The 20467-nt window shown below is 57.0% G+C and overlaps 1 protein-coding gene across 3 annotated transcripts in view; it reads right to left on the bottom strand.

Annotated features, from left to right (window-relative positions):
* Positions 1-20467, bottom strand: part of BCAS4 (breast carcinoma amplified sequence 4) — a 56055-nt gene that overhangs the window by 12050 nt on the left and 23538 nt on the right. For 2 of the 3 annotated variants that reach the window (XM_059132831.1, XM_059132830.1), the window contains 2 exons: positions 18510-18611; positions 13657-13791 (listed from right to left, as the gene is read on the bottom strand). In XM_059132831.1, coding sequence (XP_058988814.1) covers positions 13657-13791; positions 18510-18611 — 237 coding nt within the window. The remainder of the gene's footprint in view (positions 1-13656; positions 13792-18509; positions 18612-20467) is intronic. The other variant, XM_059132832.1, reaches the window with a different exon arrangement.

The raw sequence follows: 20467 nt of genomic DNA on the forward strand, positions 1-20467 counted from the left end.
TCCCTGTGCCTGGTGCATTTCGAGGCTGAATCAGTTCACTCTCAGTCCTCAGCCTGGAGCCCCTCTGCCTCCCTGGGTGGCCTCATTCAGCCTCAAGGTCAAGGCCACGGCTCCACAGCAGGACACCTCTAGGCCTGAACCCCACACTCGCATCTCCAACCCGGTCTCCACCGGCAAACACGGCCACACAGACTCGCGAACCACACAGCAACTTGGACGAATCTCCGGGGAATGATGCTGAGTGAGAGAAGCCAGTCCTGGAAGGGAGTTCCCCCGGTGCAGGATTCCGTGTATAGGACGTTTTTCAAGTCGCAAAATTTGAGAAACGGTGGGCAGATCCGTGGTTGCCGGGGACAGAGCAGAGGGGAAGGCGGTCATGAAAGGACAGCGCGGGACCCCTGTCATGTTGGAGATATTCCCCAGCCTGACCGCAGAGGCAGAGCCAGGCACCCAGGTAATAATGTAAAAACGTACAGAACCAATGCAACTGTAGAGAACCAACTGTTTCAATGTTAAGACCTGGCCAGGATACTTTACTACAGTTTTGCAAAGTGTTACCACTGGGGAGAAATGGGCCAAGTGCCTAAGGGATTTCTCTGTATTATTTCTTAACTGCCTGTGAATCTACAATTTACAATTTAATCTGCAATTAAACACCATGCCCCCTGCCCAAACACGCACACACACACACACAGGAGGAATGGACCCTGTTTCCTCAACCCCACCCTGCTCCACCCTGGTCCAGACCATCCTCATCTCTCCTGGACCATCCCAGCGGCTCAGACCTCCCAGCTTCCACTCTGGCCCCCAGGCCAGCCATCTGGAACCCTCTAGAGCTGAGTCACAGCCCCGGGCCCAGGTCCGATCTCTCTGCTCGCTCCACCTTTGCCTCTGGCTCCCGAGGGCCGTCTTCTCAGAACTCACAGCTCCCGCAGCTGCCCGAGGCACCGGCGCATCCCCCCCCCCCCCTTTCCTACCTCCTCCAATGCAACCCCTGCTCCAGTCACCCTCTCAGGGAGGCCTTCCCTGACCACCTCCTACCCTTGGCCCACTCCCTACCTACTGCTTCTTGATCTTCTCTGTCCCCTGGGGCCCTAGGGGGTCAGCTGCTGGAGGGCAGGAATATTCTCTGTCCTCCTTGGGTCCTGAGGATCTGAAAGACCGAAAGCTCGCACAGGTGGGTGGCTAAGTACTTGCTGAATGAGGAAAGGGATGTGTGAGAACAGAAGAACCAAGGGGAGGTCCGTGGAGGCCTGGCCTCAAAGGAGTTAAGTCTGGCCCAGGGGCTGGGGTTCTGGAGCAGCCCAGGATGGCTAACAGGGGAATGTGGGGGGAGGAAGAGGCCTGTGTGTGCCTCAGCACAGAGGGGGGATGGGCAGGGCCAGCTCCAGAGCAAAAACCCAGGGGACAGAGAATACCATGTGCCCACCCCCCAGCACCCATCCCAACACGCTTTCAAGAAAACCAGAAACTGGGTTTAGGTGGAGGCTGAGCTCACTTTCTGGGGTCTCCTGGGGATACAGGGGTCAAGTCTACCATGTGCCCAGTTCCTCCCAAGTGGCTCACTGCTTGGGGAGCAAGGATGTGCGTGAAGGCGGGGATGGGGGGCGGGGGTCACAGAGGGCCTTGGATTTGCTCTGAAGTGGTCTCCAAAGCCCCCCCCCCCCCATGGACGTACCAGCGCCAAGAGCCAGTCCCTCCATCCAGCACAAGAAACTGTCCCACCCCCACATCCCTCGGACAGCAGTGGCCCCCCCTGCCTAGCTGTGTGATCTTGGCCAAGTTACCCTCTCTGTGCCTCAGTTTTCTCACCTGGTAACAGGGTTAATAATGGTTTCTCCTTCGCAGGGTGTTAGGCCCACGTAACCGTGAAGTGCTCAGAAAGCAGTAAGTGCCCAACAGTTCCCAACTAATGTCATTATTACTATGGCCCCGGGATTCATATTCTTTTTAAATACCGTCAGTAGCTTAGAAAGAGCCCAAGCGGACAATTTCATAACATTGCATTTTTGGTATTAAATGCATTCAGTTTCAAAACATGAACATTTAAACTAAATCACGGTGGTGGGAACCCATGCTGGTACTGCTCTGATTTTTAATAAAAAGGGGCCTCAAAAATTAATAAGCGTGGGGGCCTCTCCCGGCCACTGAAAGGCAGGGCTCATTTATCAATCACGGCAGCTGGCTCACAGTAGATACTCAATAAATGCCTGCTGGTCACTGACAAGTTACCGGAGGCCACACCAGGTACGGACACGCTGGCAGCCAGCCCCAAGAGCTGCCCCTGGCCATGGCCTCCCATTTCTCTCAAACCAATGACTGATGCTATCTGAGTCGCTCCTGGCCACTCCCTCCAAACCACTCCTGGGGAATCGCCTGAGGCCTCTGGAGCCAGATGCAAGCCAGAGAAGAGCTGCCAATCACAGGAGGGGAAGAGAGGGTGAGCGCTGAGACCCCCAACCCAGGCCCCAGGGGGCACCTCCCTACCAGCGTTCAGCAACATCCAGGCCTGGAACCAGCCCTCCCTGCTCCAGCTCCTCACTACATCTAAAAGCCAGCATTACCCCCTTCTGACTGAGGTTCTAGGTTAATTATTAGGACTCTCCAAGTAACGGGAACTTTGGCCTTGACTTTAGGTCTGGCAGCAAGACCAGGTGTGATGGTATCAGCCGAAACAGGCACCTGGACAAATTTACTGCTTAATGAGACGTGGTTTATTTTCCCAGAAGAAAGCTGACCATGAACACAGGCAAGTTCAAGAGCTTCCCAGGCTCCTTGGGCATCAAAGGGATCACACTTCCTCCAGAAGCCCCAACCCCAGCTGCAGGCATCACACACAAGTTTCTGCGCTCACCGAGGGCTGGCCTGCATGTGTCGCGTTCCCTCGGAACCAGGATGGCCTGTGGCGGCTGCCCGCCCTCTGCCAGCCCGACCTTGCCTGGGGGCGCCGAGCAACCCAGCGCCAAGCCAGTCCACCCTCTCCTTGGCAGCTACTCTGCTGACGGCTCGCTCCTTCTCTGTCACATGCACGGGTCGGGGGCAGGCAGCCCTCTTGAGCTCCATCTGCTAAGAGCACCTGCCCGGGAAGCTTCACTTTCTGGGGAGAACTTGAGCCTAAGCGGGGACCCAGTCTGGTCATTCCATCGTCCGTGGGCATTCAAGTCACAGCTGTACTCACTAGGACTCCCTGTAGCATGCGTCACCGTGGGACCCCCCCTCTCCTGGTACACCTATGTCCCCAAGGATGCCGGGGCTCTGAGGGAGCGGTGGTGTCCGTGGTGCAGCCCAGTCAGTGGACGCAGAACCAGACTCAGCCCTGGGGTCCCTCCACTCCACCCCTCTTTCCATCTGAGGAGGGAGGGGTCCTTGTGAGACCCCTGACGGGAGGATGAGGTGAGAGGGAGGGAGGGTAGGGGGCTTGGTGAAGTTTTGTGTGGTGCGTGTGACTCAAGGAGACAGACAGAAGCCCAGAGACTCACGGAAAGAGGCAGAGACAGGCAGATGCACTTCAGAGATGGGGATCCAGAGGGACACGGAGCCTGACAGGGGCTGACCTCTCCACGTGTGGCCAGTATGGCCACCGGTGTGTTCAAAGTGGTGGGGACTCAGAGGGGGACCCCCACAGGCTCCTGGTGCCTGTCCCCCTGAGTTGCCACCTCGGCCAGGTGAGCTGTGGTCCTGGCATGAGTGAGGGTGTGGAAGAGGGGCTGTGGAACCACCAGTGGTTCAAAAGGAAGTTTCTACAGAATGGGCCCCAGCAGCACAGACTCACAGGGCAGCTGAGGGCCATACACGTGGATCCCCATTCCCAGAGGTGGTGTGCAAGCCCGCGGGTGCTCTGGGGCAGGATGGCCGGGGGCATCTGGCTGCTTCTCTTCCCTCTTCCTCTGCCTGATTCTGGGTGAGCAGCTCTACCTCTCCCTGCCTCAGTTGCTCCTCTATAAAATGGGCCAGGGATGGCCGCCCACCTCTCTACAGCAAGCAGGAACTGAGGCCGGAGTTCAGTAGGGAGCACCCAGCACAGCACCTGCCCTGCGGGGGTCCTCCCTGGCTCCTCCCCTAGTGAGTTACGAGCCTCATCACTCAAACAGTGCTCCCGCCAGAGCAAGGGCCCGACAAAAGCTTACTGAGTGAAGAGGGAATCCTGCACACTGAAACCCTCACCCCGATTCCAGGTTTGAGCCCTGCTCCTCTATTTCACAGAAGGGAAAGGTAAGACCCTGTTCCAAGGCTACGGAGCTGATGAGCAACTTGTTGGGCGCTCTATAGAACCCATGCTTTCACATTTTTAAACTCCTATCTTGGGGGGTGCTGGGGTGGCTCAGTCAGTTAAGTGCCTTCGGCTCCGGTCATGATCCCAGGGTCCCGGGAACTGGGCTCCCTGCTAGCGGGGAGTCTGCTTCTCCCTCTGCCTCTGCCCTTCCCCCTGGTTCATCTGTGCTCTCTCTCGCTCTGTCTCCAATAAATAAATAAATAATATTTCTTAAATTTTATTTTTAAAAATAATAAATAACATTACATAATAATATTAATATTTATTATATTTATTAAATATGTGTTAATAAATTTATATTATATATAATTTTATATAATAAATAAATTTACATTATATAAATAAATATATGATTTAATAAATAAATAGTATTAAATATTATTTAATATTAGTAATATTAAATAATAATGATAATATTTTTAAAAATTATCTTGGAAATTTTCTGTATTTACAGGAAACACACGAAAGCAAAGAGGCGATGATGATGAGCCCCACATACCACCGTCTGGCTCTGAGAACTGTCCTTCATCTGGGCCAGCAGAAGGTTCCTAACCCAGGGCAATTTTGCCTTCAGGGACTTTTGCAATTTCTGGACTACTGTGATGGTCATAAATGGGGGCATCTGGTGGGCAGAGACCAGGGACGCTGCTAAAATCATACGATGCACAGGATGGCCCCGCAGCAGAGAACGATCTGGCCCCAAATGACAGTAGTTTCAAGGTTGTGGAACCCTGGTCTGAACCCGTGCTTTCCACTACCCGCCTCTCAGTACCACAGGTGTTTGGTCTACACTTGGGGAGGGGCGGGGACAGTGCCTTATAACCAGAAACAGGGAGAGGGGGATCTAGGAAGGATGAGGGGGACACTCCCACTCCCTCAGCCAACAGGCATTGACCCCACACCTGGGTAGGCTCTGTAGGAGGCCTGGGGGCCAATAGGTTCCCAGAGATTTCTCGGAGCCTCAGATTTGTTTTCTGAATCAACTGACTGCACATAAAAATCTGCATTCCCAACCTTTCCTTTTTAAAAGAAGGCCAAGGTCAGGCCACTCCGAGCAGTAGCTCTGGGCTGGCGTTGACGGCACCTGCCCGGCACCCAGTGCTGCACTTAAGGTCACCGGACCCCAGTGTCTGAATATCAACCCCTGAAGCACGAAGAACATAGGGCTCTAGAGTCAAAGGAACGAAGTCCAGCGTTCTAACTCCCGAGTCTGTCTCCTCATCCATACACTGGACACGGTAAGAGTACCTGAGTGACAGGTGGGCATGGGGGGAACCCAGCCATGGCAGGTAGGGTACTGGCTCCCACTGGCCCTTCCGGCTGCTTACCACTAAGTCAAAGACAAGTCAGTCCCTCCCCTTGAGAAACTCTGTCTGGGGGAATGACAGGGGAAGACACAGAGGACACCCCACTAGGACACCAGGGGACGGACAGGAAACGGGGAGCCCAGAGGAACGCTGCCTGGGGTGGCCGGGGCAAGGGCAGCTTCCCAGGTGTGGGAACGTTCAACTTGGCCTTGAGCAATGAATCAGCATTACCAGGGAGGGTATTCGAGGCAGGGGAACAGCATGTGCAAAGGGCAGGGTGTCTACCAGCCCCAGGGATGCTGCGGTCACAGAGATGCTGGGGGTGGACACCGAGGCTGGTGGTGGCGGTGCTGGAGAGGGCGTGCCGTGTGCCACCCCCCAGGGAGAAGTTGGAAAGCTCCCACTTGGGCTTCAACGAAGGGCCCCCCATGAGATAGGAACCCCTTCTCATTGAAAGGAACTAATCTCAACAAGAATGTAATGCTTTAAAAAAAAAAATCTGGTTCTCAAACCAGCCTGCCGGGAGCCCTCTGTCCCTCCCCAGCACACAAGCCACCAAACATCCGGAGTCAAGCAGATCCATGAACCTGTGAGTATGTAGCTCACCGAGAGCCAGTGTGGTGGGGAGGGCGGGGGGCTGGTGAGTAGGGGGGCTGGGGACCGAGCGCTACGCAGCCCTCCATTGTTGCGTTAATATTTGCCATCTGCTCGTGTTGCATTTCCACCGCGAGGGATGACGGGACAGAAGGAGAAGAAGAGGCCAGTTCAGGGCCCGGGAGAAGGAGCCTTGGAGCCTCCTCTGCCTTCTTTGTGTTGGTGCCTGGCTCAGCCTCCACCGCCAGATAAAGCCCCAGCCAAGCCGTGCCTCCTTCCGGGAGTCACCCCTCCAGGGGGATTGGGCAGAGGGAGGGGGAGGCGTCCAGGCCAGCCAGAGCCTCCCTCCCTCCCTCTGCTGGACTGGGTGGGGAGGGAGCTGGGGGTGCACAGAGCAAGCGAGCTGGAGGGGAGGAGACACCGAGCCTGGCACTGCTGACTCCTACAGGCCAGCCTGGGCAGGGCTGCTCCGCCCACAGCCTCCATTACCTCCAGGAAAACCCAAGAGGCGGCCCCAAGCTGCAGGGGAGAAAGGCAGGCTCAGACAGTCATCCCAGCTCAGCACAGCCTGCGACCGCCTCCCAGGAAATCAGCAGGGAGGCCATCAAGGGCCACGGAAGCCTGAAGAGCATCTGCTGATGAATAGTTACTGAACACCTACTATGTGCTCCGCTGGGGTAGGAAACTCAAAGGCCCTGGGGCAGGTACCCAGCAGTGGTGGCTTGGGCTCGATGGTGGCTCAGCAGGGATACTGCTCAGGAGCCCGGACCTCTGCTTTGTCAACAGAAGACAAGTACAGATGCTTCTGTGAAATGTGGTTTTTAAATGCTGGCAACTCATTCCAGTTACACACACACAAACACACACACACACACACACACACACACACACACACACATCCCCCAAGCTGGGCAAAGAGCATACTTCGGTAGGGCCGATTGGATCTAAGGATCTTGCGTGCACCACCGTGGCTACTGAGGCAGGGGTCTGGGGCCTTAGAAAGAGAAAGGGGAAGACGCACGGAACAGAGTCAAAGTTGGATCAAATCCTGGCTTTGCCACTGACGCTCGGTGACCGTGGGGGAGTATATAGACCCCTCTGAACCTCAGGTTCCTTCCCCATGAACAGGGATAACAACAGCTCGCTCTGGGCTGGTTGTGGGAAGCAGACTCAGGGCGCAGAAGGCCCTTCATGTATGTGCTCACTAGAGCTCTCATAGTTGGGGCTGTAGTAGATGCTCACAGAAACTGCAGGCTGGGGGTCGCCTGCTGGCGCCGGCACAGAGAAGGAGAGAAGATGCCTCTTCGCTCTCCCTGTCTCCAAAAGCCTCTAAGGAGTTACAAGCCGTCAGCCTGATATCCAGAGCAGGGGAGAATGCTAGACACAAGGCGCCATAGGTTTTCCCCACTGTGCTTACCATTTAGAAACATTTGCTGCTGACTTTAGACATCAGAAGGTTTAGGGTGACTGGGTGGCTCAGTGGTTTAAGCCTCTGCCTTCAGCTCAGGTCATGATTTCAGGGTCCTGGGATCGAGCCCCACATCTGCATCAGCTCTCTGCTCAGCGGGGAGCCTGCTTCCCCCCTCTGTCTCTGCCTACTCGTGATCTCTCTCTGTCAAATGAATAAATAAAATCTTAAAAAAAAAAAAAAAGAAGAAGGTTCTTAGAAGACTTTCGAGGTCTAGCTTTCTCTCCGAAACAGGAAAATTGGGTCATCCCAGGGAGAATGTAGTTGAGCAGCCAGACAATCCATCCCCCTTTAGGTAGGGTGTGGGCTCTGCAGTCCCCTGCGGGTCCCACTCACTACTCCTTGCCGCGTCAGGGCGGTGGACATGCTCCCACACACAGCCGGGCTGCCCCTGGGCATCTGGCGGCTGAGGAAGGGGCCAGGCTGGGTTGCAGTCTGGGCAGCCCCCGGGGCAGCCTGGTTCTGTGTGGGTGTCGCGACTTGGCCCCCAGTGGTTTTGCTATTAGCCAAAGAAATTTCCTTGGAAAGCATCACACTCTGATCCACCAGAAAATGAATCAAAATGACACCTCCTGAACAAGATGTTTTGGCTCAACGGAAAACAAAACAAACAAATTAGCGGGGCTGCTCCCTCCGGGCCTCCAGGCACCGGCGCAGAGAAGGAGGCCTGGTGTGGTCCACAGGGCGCCGGGGATGGCCACGGGGCTGTGCAGGGCCTGGGCCCCAGGGACACCTGACATTGTCTCCCAGGCCCTTCCAAGGCCCTTCCGAGGCCCCGTGGCTCCAGCTCCGTCTCACACTTCCAGTCCTGCACACATCTAGGAAGATCTCCAGGAGCGAGGGGCCCTCTGCGTTGACCTGGGTTGACAGCGTCTGCTCAGGTGGGGTCCCTGGAACCAGACATTTGTCCAGGAGACCTGGGTCCCCCACCTGGAGCCTCTGTTCTCACTTTCGACTGGACAGGGGGCCTGATGCCCAGGGAGGTGGGGACTCTGGCGAGCTCAGGGCACGGCCTGCGACCTTTCTAGGCTGAGGACTCTCGCTCCTACCAACTGAGCCCGGGAGCTCAGATGGTCCCACTCGCCCCACTCGGTTCTCACAGGACACTGTTCAGGACTCAACACAACACAGCCGAGCCCGGACGCCAGCCCGAGCTAAGGGGAAAGGAGCCTGGTGGCCCTCCAGTAAAACAGTCTTACCATGTCCCTTGCCTGCTATGAACCTGTCCATGGCTCCCCATTGCCCTCAGAATAGTATAAAACACCTCCATGTGGCCTGAGACACTGCCTAACCTGGCTGTGACCTCATGTCCCCTAACTGTCCCCTTTGTTCCCTCTCGGCCAAGCCACATAGCACTTCCTGCCGTGGTCCTGCCCCACGGGCCCTCCCCTCCCAACTTCACCCGGACTTCCTCGTCATTCGGTCCCAGCGACCGTGGCCCTTCCTCGGAGGCCGTCCTTGGCTCCTTCAGAGCAAGCCAGGGCCCCCTTTCGAAATGACTATATACTGAATTTTCTTAGGATTTGGTCACTGCCTGTATTGTCTCCCACGAGACACAGGCTCTCTGAGGGACGAGATCACAGTTCTCTCCCAAGGCAAGGCAGGACAGAGTTAAGAAAGTGCGTTCATATCCAGATGCCCCGCTGTGTAATCTTGGGTAAATTACTGAACCTCTCTGTGCCTTAACTCACGCACCCGCGCAATGGGGATAAAAGCAGCAACCCCACCCCCACTTCTGGGGCACTGACCAGCCGAGGACAGCGCGTGCCGCCACAGGCCTGGCTCTGTGTCTCCATCGCCATGATACCCACGTCCCGCTGAACAATTGGACACTCTGTCCTGGGTCACTCCGCTCATGTCCAGGCAGAGCTGGCTTTTTGGGTCTACTGATGCTCAGACTCAGAGCCGTCCTTCGGAGAGTGCTGGAGTCTTTCTCTTCCTTTCTGTTCCCACTGCCTGGGTGGAGGCCCTCATCCCCTCGCATCAAACACCGAGCCAGGTCCCTGGCAGGCTGAACGTCCCTGGTCGTGCTCTAGTCAGTGAGCCAGCAGCTGAGCGGTCTGAGGCTCCCGGAGGCCAAGGGACCTGCCCACGGACATGCAGCTGCAATTCGCCGGAGACGCGGCCTGGCTACCGCAGGAGAGAAGTGCCATGCTTAGCCAAAGGCTATGAGGTAAAAATCTTGGGGCATTATAAGAATCAGTGTAAAAGTGTAACGGGAACCGCAGCACAGCATGAAGCTAGACCATCGTCCCATAAGCACACACATGTGCGTCGGCAGGGAAATCCTACCATGAACCACGCACGTTCTTGGGCCGGGGGTGGCCAGGGGTGGCCTGGGGTGCCAGCCCTGCCCTCATCTCAGCCTGAGGACAGATGGCCCGCTTCTCGGGCGGCTCGGGTCAGAGGGAAAAGGCCTGGGTTTCAGGCGAGCCGGCAATGAGGTGCGGTCCTCAGGCCAGCCCAGGCCGCAGCCGGCACCCTGTTCTGGGTCCCCGGTGCTGGGCTCGGGGGTGGAGGGACCACTTGCCGGCCCTGTTCCTGGGGTGCAGGGAGACACCGGCCCAGCTACCCTGCACCCTCCCTGGGCCCCAGCTACGTCTGCAAAGTGAGGAGGGAGGGAGAGGAAGAAGGTGGGAAGGAGCGGGCGGGCTGGCCAAGTTCATAAAAACAAGGACCCGGTTTCTCTCTGTGCCCCTCCCCCCCGCCTTCCCAGGAGCTTCTGCTCCAGCTCATGGACTCGCAGGAATAGGGAAAACATAGCCTGAAAGGCCCCTGCCCAGCTCTAGAGGAGAAGGCTGAGAGCCCTCCCTCCTGGGCCCCATGAGAGTGTCCCCACCCCTCCCCTGACTCCAGAAGGGTCACAGGGGGCAGTGATGGTTGGTGGAATTTCGGGGGAGTGCTATGGCTCATCTTAGAGGGACGGGACCCCTTGCCAGCTCTCCCCCAGGGCCAAGGGAGACTGAGAGCCCCTGCCTCGTCCTTCACTCCACAGGGCCCTCGGGGACCCGTGGGGACCCTTGGAGGGAGTCTAAAGAGGGCGAGTGAGGGCAGGAGATGGAATCTGGGGCTGTGAGGGGCAGCTTCCCACTGTGCAGGGGAGGAAGGCCTGTGTGGACTCACTGAGAGGAAGCGGCTTGAGCCCCATGTGGAATCCCGGCTTCCGGGGAACCCACCCCGTACTCTGCGAGAGCCCCCATCTCCCAGACGGTGGTCCCAGATCCAGAACCGGGCATAGCGAGGGTGCAGGGCCGAGCAGAGCAGGTGACCTGCCCGGAGCCCAGGCCACACTCACGGATCTGAATCCTGGCTTCCCAACTTTCTGGGTGGACAAGCTATGTGAGTCTTTCTGCCTCAGTTTCCTCCTCCATAAAATTGGGACAGTGACAGACCTACCTCCCGAGGGGAACATCTGGTGCCTGCAGAGTCAGGGCCCCAACACGAGCTGTGACGACCACTGTGCTAGAAGGGCTCCTCCGGCTCACACCCTCGGTGCAGGTGCAGCCCTGGACCTCCCTGGGTCTGCACACACTCGCGTGCACACACCAACGGGCACCACCTGCCCCAGACAAAGCCCTCCTGGGGCCAAGCTGAACACACTGGGTTGCTGAATGACTCACCACCCCTGGCTGGAATGCACTTCCTGGAACAAGTCACCGCAGGTAAGCCTGGGGGCCCCCCTCTCTGCCGGCTGGTAGACATGAGAGGGCACAGGTCCCAGCATGCCCAGCCACACCCACGTGGGATCCTGCTGGAGTGGGCAGGGGAACCCCTGTTTCAGAGGCCTGCGGGCCTGAGTTCCAACCCAAGCACTGAGTTCAGATATATGACTCTGTCTCTGAGCCTCAGTCTCCACTTCTAAATGGAAACACTACTGCCAACCACATGGGGACAACAGCGTATCACAACAAAAGACTGGAAAGTGCAAAGACCAAGGGCCCAATAGAACCCACTGTTAGAAGACTTGCTGGAGGCCATGGGCAGTCCTCTGATTTTCCCCCGATGTGCTTCTGAACATTGGTGGACAGAGCACTGCGTGACTGGTGGGTTCCTGTTTACCAAGGAACAGTCACCACAGCTCAAGGGAGAGGGGGACAGAAGCAGCTCCAGACTTCATCATTGTTGGATGACAGAAGGTAGCCTTTGCCCGGAGATGGGGCAATCCCAGAGGGCTTCTCAGAGGAGGTGGTGTTAACTTGGGCTCTAAAGGATTAATAGGAGTTTCAAGACCCTGAGTTCTGCGAGGCCACTGTCTGGCTGTTACTGGCCTTGGGCGAGTGACTCACCTGGAGACCGGCAAGTGAGCAGCACATGCCTCAGGCAGGTGTAAGACAAATGGAGCAATGGGGTCCCGGCAGGGACTAGAAAGGGAAGCCCAGTCAGGTATCCCGATTCACACCATTGAAATAACATTGCCTGGCCAAAGAGAACGGAGTACACCAGCTAAACGCTGTTGGTGGGCTGTGAGAGCGTAGCCGCTAACACCTTCCGAACTTCCACTGCACCTCCTATCCGGTGGGAATCACGGTCACGACCAGTGCACGTGAAGGCTGGGAAAGGTAAACGAATCCACACCCACGAAATGCCTAGAGCAGTGCCTGGAACACAGTCAACAAAGTGGAGATGTGGGGCAGGCAGAGGGCCGGGGCGGGGGGGGTCCCCCCGGCAGAGCCCAGGAACAGTGAGAGACCCTGCTGAGGGGCAGGACAAGGCAGCTGGCTGAGCTGTGATGGGCAAGGTCCCAGAGACAGGTCAACCAGGGTCCAACCCTGCCTTGCCACACCGGGCTGTGTGGCCTCCCACAAGTCCCTTCCCCTCCCAGAACCTCAGACTCCTCATCTGAAAAGCAGGGGGTGATGACAAAGTTCCTTTCTCCAGAGACTGGTCTGAGAAGAGGCGCCCCAGAAACCAGCCGACGGAGCGCTTGGAAGAGACCTGACAGGAACCATGGTGACAATGACCGGAGGCAGCTTTGGGCGGGGTTTCTCAGACTAGGCCCTACTCAGGTGCGCAGCTAGAGAATCCTCTGACCTGGGGGTGGGGGGGCTTCCTGGACGGTGCAGAGTGTTTAACGGCACCCCTGGGGATTTACTTATTTATTTGAGAGAGAATGAGAGCATGTATGCAGGGAGCCTGATGCAGGGCTCAGTCCCGAGACACTGGGATCATGACCTGAGCCGAAGGCAGACGCTTAACAGACTCAGCCACTGAGGCATCCCACCGCCCCTGGTTTTTACCCAGTAGATGCCAGCAGCCCCTTCACCCCACATCCAGCTCAAAACCAAAATATCTCCAGACACTGCCCAGTGTCCCCTGGACTGGGAGGCCAGCAGATAACAAGTGGCAAAGACAGATGTGTCTTAAACACTGAAGATCTCCACTGCACAATCAGTCTGGCCTCACTCTTCCCATGGGTCAAAGGGACACAACGACAATTTCTTTGGGGTTGTAGGGAGGATTCCAGGGAAGCAGAGATGTGGAGGGAAGAGACCTTTGCAAGGTAGGAAAGGCCACAAGCAGGCTGGCCCTCCACGTCCCCAGCCCTCCACGTCCACAGCCCTCTACCACCTCGGCCCCTCTGGTCTGCTGGAGGCTAACTTGTGCCTTTCAGGAGAAGGACCCACCCTGAGTTCCGAATGTCACCCTGAGCCTGTCCTTAGGGCTATAAAGACAGGACAGGAGGGCAGGGGTTATCCCTGCTCACTGCGGTAATCCCTGAAGGACCACAGTGCTCAGCATACAGCAGGCGCTCAATGGTTGGATGAATAAGCGAGTGGTCACAGCACTGAAGCTCAAACTTCAGGGCAAGTAGAGTTACTCAAGGGAGGGACAGAGACACTCCAGCTGCCCCCCCACCACCCCCCACGGGCCCTGGGTCAGCGCTCCCTCAGCCAGCCTTCCAGACGCCCGTTTCCTGTCTGTGGAAGTGAGATGTGCCCTTTGAACTCTCACTTCCTGAGCCCCTCTCCCCACTCTGGGGCCGGGGAGGAGGCAGGCGGTGGGGAGATACTCACGCTCCTGAAGGAGGGAAGCCCGGCGGAGCCCAGCCATCTCCGCAGAGCCTGCGAGAAGGCCCCGTGGTCCCGCTCGGCCCGAAGCACGTGGGCCTCCAGGAAGGAGACGTGGTGCCCAACCATCTTGACGAAGGCCTGGCGGAGAGAAGGGAGAGCCCGGGATGCCCCCGCTGCCACGGACTGGGGCACGGTCCTAGCCACGCGGTCCCAGCCCGTGGAGAGGCCAGGACCTCCCTCGCGGTGGCCTGTGGGCTCCTGAGGAGGTCAGCCAGGGCCCGCTCGGCGGGGGACATCCTCAGACACCCTGACTGTAGCAGTCACGGCTCCGCGGGAGGCGCGCCCACCTCTGCTGTGTCCCTCTTACCTTCTCCCCATGGGGACCCTAGTTTCAGCCTCTGTTTCACAGCAGAGGGACACTGAGGCTCAGAGAGGTCGGGTCGCCTGGCCAACAAGCGGCCGAGAGGGGACTCGGGGCACATCCACCAGACCGCAAAGCCTTCTCTATTAGAAACGAGTTTTTTAGAAATTGCCAAAATGCTCACTTTCATAGTGGATGGCTTTCAGAGTCACCGTCAGAGGCCGCGCGTGGCAGGCAGGAGACGAGCGGGTGGCGGAGGGCGGAGGGGAGGCCAGGGCGGCCCAGAAGGCTGGGTCCAGGCCCCCGGGGGCCCCTCCTCGCAGGGCCTCTGACACAAAATTCCCAGTTGCAAAAAAGAGAGAGAAAGATGGAGAGGGAGGGAGAGAAGTCTGGGGTCAGACTTGGCGGATCAGAATCCAGGTTCCGCCACTTACTAATTGTGCACCTTCTGGCAACTCAATTTCTACAAGCCTCAATTTGCTTATCCCTGAGACGGTGCTGATATCGCCGTCCTGACTACGAACAGTAACAACCTTGCTAAGCAGTTAGGTGATCAGCAACACTGAGCTCAAGGAATGTCCGGGTTCGGGGCGCCTGGGTGGCTCAGTGGTGAAGGCCTCTGCCTTCGGCTTGGGTCATGATCTCAAGGTCCTGGGATCGAGCCCCGCATCGGGCTCTCTGCTCAGCAGGGAGCCTGCTTTCCTTCCTCTCTTTGCCTGCTGCTCTGCCTACTTGTGATCTCTGTCTGTTAAATAAATAAATAAAATCTTTAAAAAAAAAAAAAAAGAAAAAGAAAAAAAAACAATTGTCCGGGTTCGTTTTGAAAAAAAAAAATTGTTGATTTTATGAAAAGTCTCCCGTTTTAATCCATGCTAATAATAAGTTCACAATTAAAAAAAAAATAATACTGTGTAGGCCCAGAAAAATTCAACCCATTCATCTGCCTCCTTTTTCTGGGTCTCTCTGCATGCCTTTCTCTACACTGAGCACACGTGTGTGTCTGTGTTCACGTGTGTGCGTGTTCATGTGTGTGTATCTAAGTGTGTTCGTGTGTGTGCCTGTGTTTGCATGTGCATGTATTCATGTGTGTGAATGTGTTTGTGTGTTGCGTGCATACATGGCTAAGGCCACCAAAGGTAGCTAGAGCTGCGTCAGAAGAGCCTCACCTCTGTGGGCCTCCCTTGAACCACAGTGGACTGGAAGAGAGTTTCACCAGGAATAAGGACATCTCAGGGCTGGGCCCTAGGAGGGAGCTTCCCTTCAGGAGAAGGAAGCTCATGGCCCCCAAGGCCTACCGGGGGCCCACCATCCCCAGCCCTGCCCTCTCCTCCTTCCACACACGAGGCACACAGGCCTCCCTTGGCTTCCCCAAAAACGCAGGCCCCACTCGCCACAGGGCCCTTCCACCTGCTCTCTCCAGGGTGGGCCCTGCTCTCTGTCCTTGGTGGGGCGAACACAGCCCCTCTCTCAGGCCCTGGCCTGACCGTCCCCCTCCGCAGAGAGGCCTGCCCTCACTGCCTCATCTACCACAGCCCCCGGCACTCGGGAGACCCCCAATGTCCCTGTCTTCTTAGCCCTCTTGAGCTCTTCCGTGTCTACTGATTCATAACCCGTCTGCCTCTAGTATGTGGGCCCTGAAAGGTCAGGTGTGGAGTCCATGCTGTTCACAAGGCCAACCCGGGAGGCCGGTCGGCCTGCAGGGGCTCCGCTGGCTGGTGGGGACGTGGAGCGGAGCACGTACAAATGAGGGCGTCCTGAGCAAAAAGACGGTGTGGCACAGCTGCCACCCCAGGCTGCTGGTGGGGCCAGAGCTGGAAGGTCCAATGAGCCTCATGAGATCTCGGGGGGGGGGGGGGATGGGAGACAAGGGGTCCCGGGGCCAGGGAGCTGCCCCCCAGCCAAGAGGCATCAGCTGTGAAACCCAGCACAGAGTCCCGTGGTATCCGTCCCCCCATCCTCCCCGTGGTGACGCCAATCTGGTGGGGAGCGTGAGGGGACACCGGGGGTGCATGTTCCTGAGGCTGAAGGACCCGCCGGCCAGGGAGAGGCCCGACTCAGGGAGGCTCCGGCACAGGCGGGGCAGGGGCAGCAGGAGGGCGACCTCTTCGTGACGTCGGTCTGGGGGCTGCACCTTGGGAGTCGGGGGGACACCTACCTCATCTTTTCTAGGATGAAAATGTGCAACTTTCATTATCAGGAAGGAGGGAAGAGGGAGGAGAGGAAATTCCCCCTTGTTTCTGAACATACGGGTAAGTGCTGGTGGGCGTAAAGACTTCTGACAAAAGGCCCCGGCTTCAGACCAGGGCACTGGCCAGCCGGGAGAGCCAACACTGGGCACCGGGGAGCAGTCGGGAGATGTCTGCGCCCCCCAACTCTACCACCTCCCAGCTGTGTGACCCTGGGCAAACCACCTCCCCTCTCTGTGCCCCCCCTGCTTCCTCTCCCAAATGGGACCAATAACAGGGCTTGGCTCCCCGGGGCGCTGGCCGATAGAGTGCCTTCTCCCCGGGAAAGCACTTGGGGTTCCTGATTCGCAGCAGGAGCCCTGTATGGACTCGTTTTTAATACTAAACCTGAGAAAGGTCCTAGTGCCTGCCTGAAAGGTCACCCTGCGGTCCCCAAGCCCCTCCTGGTAGGTGGCACTGATCTGAGGGTTGTTCTGAGCTCCCTGGAAGGCTCTGACTGCCCCTCCCCTGCACCCCAGACAGCCGAGGGTCCGTGGCCAGCTGGGCAGAGCAGAGAGCAGCCGTCCCAGACCCTCTGCTCTCAGCCGGTGCCAATAACCAGCAGAACAGCGGTGGTCCTTGCCGAGCACCGGAATGCCCCCCGGAGAGGTCCACGTCCTCATCACCTGAACCTATGACTAGATCACCTTACAGGGCAAGAGGCCCTTTGTGGAAGGGATGAAAGATCCTGAAATGCAGAGGCGATGCTGGCTTGTCTGGGTGGGCCCCATGTGGTCACAGGGTCCTTGTCAGAGGGAAGCAGGAGCGGCGGAGTAAAAGAGAGTCTGGAAGGAGCGAGGCGTGGGGCGGAGGGAGAGGCAGAGGCTGTGGGCCGAGGAAAGCAGGCTGCCTCCGGACAGTGGACGGGGCCAGGACATGGAGGCTCCCCGGAGCCTCCAAGAGGAACCGGCCCTGCTGACAGCCCAGTGTTAGCCTGTAAGACCCATTTTGGGTTTCCAGCCTCGGGAGGATGGTAAGCTACAAATACGTGTTGTGTTAAGCCCTTAGGTTTGTGGTTATCTGTTACTGTTACAGCAGTGCTTTGAGGTCGGGTCTCTCCTGCTGGAGCAGGGCCACGGACGGCACCTGTCTGTCTCACTGGGAGAGCCCCTCAGTGGCACACAGTAGGTCCTCAGTATTAGTGGACTGACTGCCACGGGAAGAGCCGGGCCAGCCTGAGGAGGCGAGAACCAGGGAGGGCTTCAAATCTTCACATTTTCTTTCCTCTGTCAAACGTGTGGAATAAAATTCAAATGAATCAGCTATTCCAAGGGCAAAGTTTTAATTATATTCCTGCCTCATCCTCTGCTGACAAGAAGTTTAACTCTCTGCTAACCCCAGGGTGGACTGCCACGTTCCTTTCCTCCATGGTTCGGGGAGGGGGGGCGCCCATCCCCTCTGTCCGGGCGACCACGAGCAAGTGGCAAGTCCTCCCAGCCTCCCGGGTTCTTCCCTGTGTAAGGATCCAGGACCCCAGGCGGAGCGGCCCAGGACGATGGAGAGCTTGGGCTCCAGCAGATGCCAGCAAAAGTCTCAGCTTCAAAGCATCAGTGGGGGGGGGGGGGGGGGGACACCAGGAAAGTGGCTTCCCTCTTGGAGTTGATGCTCCTCCTCTGGGAGATGGGACAGGGAGAGTGCCGACTTTGTAATGCAGCAAGGAGAAAAAGGAGATACCCTGAGGCTTAGCCTGGGGCTTCCACAAAAAGGATGCGGATGAGGTAAGTCAGCAGTGAGGCAACAGGGCATGGTGGGGACTGCGGTCAGCTGCGGGACACGGGCCCCACCTGAGGGGCGGCTGCCATTGGCTGCACAAAAACACAGCCCACGGCTTGGAAACATTCTGCTTCTCAATATGGATCATCCTCATAGGGGAGTTTATGTGTGTAAAAATTCACTGAGCCATACACTTACGATGTGTAGACTTTATGTATTTATACCTCAAGAAATAAACCTCGAGATTAAAGTATTTAAAGTATTTTAAAAATGTGGGCTAAGTGCTATCCAAGTTTTGACTTCACAAAAGCAGCTTAAAAGTCAGATTTTTATTTTAAAAAGTACCCTGATTTTTAAGTGGGGTACTTTATATAAATTTGTATTTGTCGTATTTTTAAAAATACCAGGTAAATGCAGACCCTCTTTTGCAACCAAGCCCCTGCACTGGGTCTCATGCCCGACACTCTCGAGGCCAGATCAGCATTTTGGAAGACAGGACAAAAGACCCAGAATGAGCCCACGGATCTCACAAAGAAAGCTCACAGTCCCGAACCCACCTCTAGCTGGTTCACTTTGGCATAGATGCCACGCATTTCTGTCACTTTGGCCTGAAGGAGCGGGATGTTTTCCTCCAAGATCTGTGAAGTGTCGCTCCTGATCTGCAAGGAACAAGACAGCTCATCAGGCCCCCTGCCTGGGTACCCCAGGCTCCTGCCCGCCTCTTGGTTCGCCGAGGTCTGCCGAGACCTGGCGGCATCCTGCACAGGGATGGGCCCAGGAATAGCCCAGAATCCCAGGTGGGGGCCAAGCCCACCGCCTCTCAGGCCCCAGACCTACCCAGCTGTTACTTACTGAACCACCAATTGGTTCCCCCACAAATACCTGACAATACCAGTGCCCGACGGAAGGGCCCCGTTTTCTGAACCACTCAGCCGGAGCCAACGGAGAGAAGCCGAGTCTCTCCTTGGAACCCAAGCTGAGAGTTGTCACTGCACTGAAATTAATGGTACTAAGTCGATCGCGATTACTGACGTCTGTGAGCAACGAGAATGGAAACTGCAGCTCTCGTGGCTCCAAGGGCGCCGTGTCTGTCCACGCCGCACCGAGCGTCCCCCACACACGGCATCTCATGTTGCTTCTGCTTGGAAGGGCTCCAAAAGTGCCTATGACCTTTACAAAGCCACATGTTTCCCTTGATCTCCGAAATCGGACACCTAGGCCTCGATTTTCTTCAAGAGCCAAAGGACCAAGCCTAACCCCTCGGCGAGAGAGAGAGAGAGACTGTCTCCACGTTAGCATCTCCTTCGGAGCAGGGAGGCGGCAGAGCTTGCTCTCGGATGCTAGGGAGCATCAGGATCCCCTGAGGGAGACCCACCCGGTGCAGATTCCCAGACCCCTTCCCCTCTGGGGTCAGCTGGGAATGTGTTTTCAGGCAAGTTCCAAAGCTGCGCTGGAGTCGGGGTGCGGCGGGGACCATCGGAGAACACCAGTGGGGACGCTAGGAGCCGGACGCAGGGCTCAGCCTGGTGTGTGAGTTCGGGTCTACCCACCGTGAGCTGTGTGACCCTGGCAAGTCACCGCACCCCTCTGAGCCCTGCTTTGCTTCCCTGGACGGGAAAGCAGTCGTGGTCGTCCTTGCTTCCTTGGCGTGCGGTGAGGAGCCAGCATCTGGCAGGAGTGCCTGGTGCGGCTCGTGCAGGCAGCGCCCGACATGGTCCCCAGTAGTCACTACTGCCTCCTGTGGGGTCCCCTCCCCTGGACCAGGGATCAGCCCTGGAGATTGACCTCTAACAGAGAGGACTCAGCCAAAAGGAAGAGAGGTCACTCTGGAGACAAGGTTCCAGAAGATTGTCCCTCCAGCTTGCTGGCCTTCTCTCTCTCTCTCTCTCTCTCTCGCTCATGTGTGCTCCCTCTCTCCCCCATCTTCTGTATCACCTGGCCTCTCTGTCACCAGCCAATTGCCATGGCAGAGAGGCTACGTGGCTGGGGACAGAGCGCAGCCTCCAGCCACCTGCCCGTGCAGAATGGAGGCCACACACAACTGCTGCTGCAGCTACCCGCGCGGTCCTGCCCCGGGTGAACCGACGCCTTGCCAGGAGCCCGTGTGAGCAGGACCCCACGGACCACCTGGTGCGGCCGCTTGGACTCCTGAGCCCCAGGCACTGCCAGGTAGTGGGGACCAAGAGTTTTGGGAAAATGTGTTAACCAGCAGAAAATAACAAATGCAGCGATAACTCAGTACATTTTTTTTTTAAATTTCAGAAATGAATTTCAGAAATTAATTCTGAAATTTCAGAAATGATTGGAAAACTGTTTCTGTTTTCCCTCCTTTTCCTGCCCAAATGTATGAAGCTTCTTGTGGTCCTAGAGTTCTGCTCCTGTCACCCTGTGGGATGACAATCCCCCACTCCCCGGGTCTCGGAAGCGACCCCATCCCCCGAGTGTCCAAAACCAAACTCTCCCCTCCTGGTTCCCCTCCTCTGGTCATGGAGCTGCCATCTCCCTGGGCACCTGG

The sequence above is a fragment of the Mustela lutreola genome, chromosome 9 (genome assembly GCF_030435805.1).
Source record: "Mustela lutreola isolate mMusLut2 chromosome 9, mMusLut2.pri, whole genome shotgun sequence".
Classification (NCBI taxonomy): Eukaryota; Metazoa; Chordata; class Mammalia; order Carnivora; family Mustelidae; genus Mustela; species Mustela lutreola.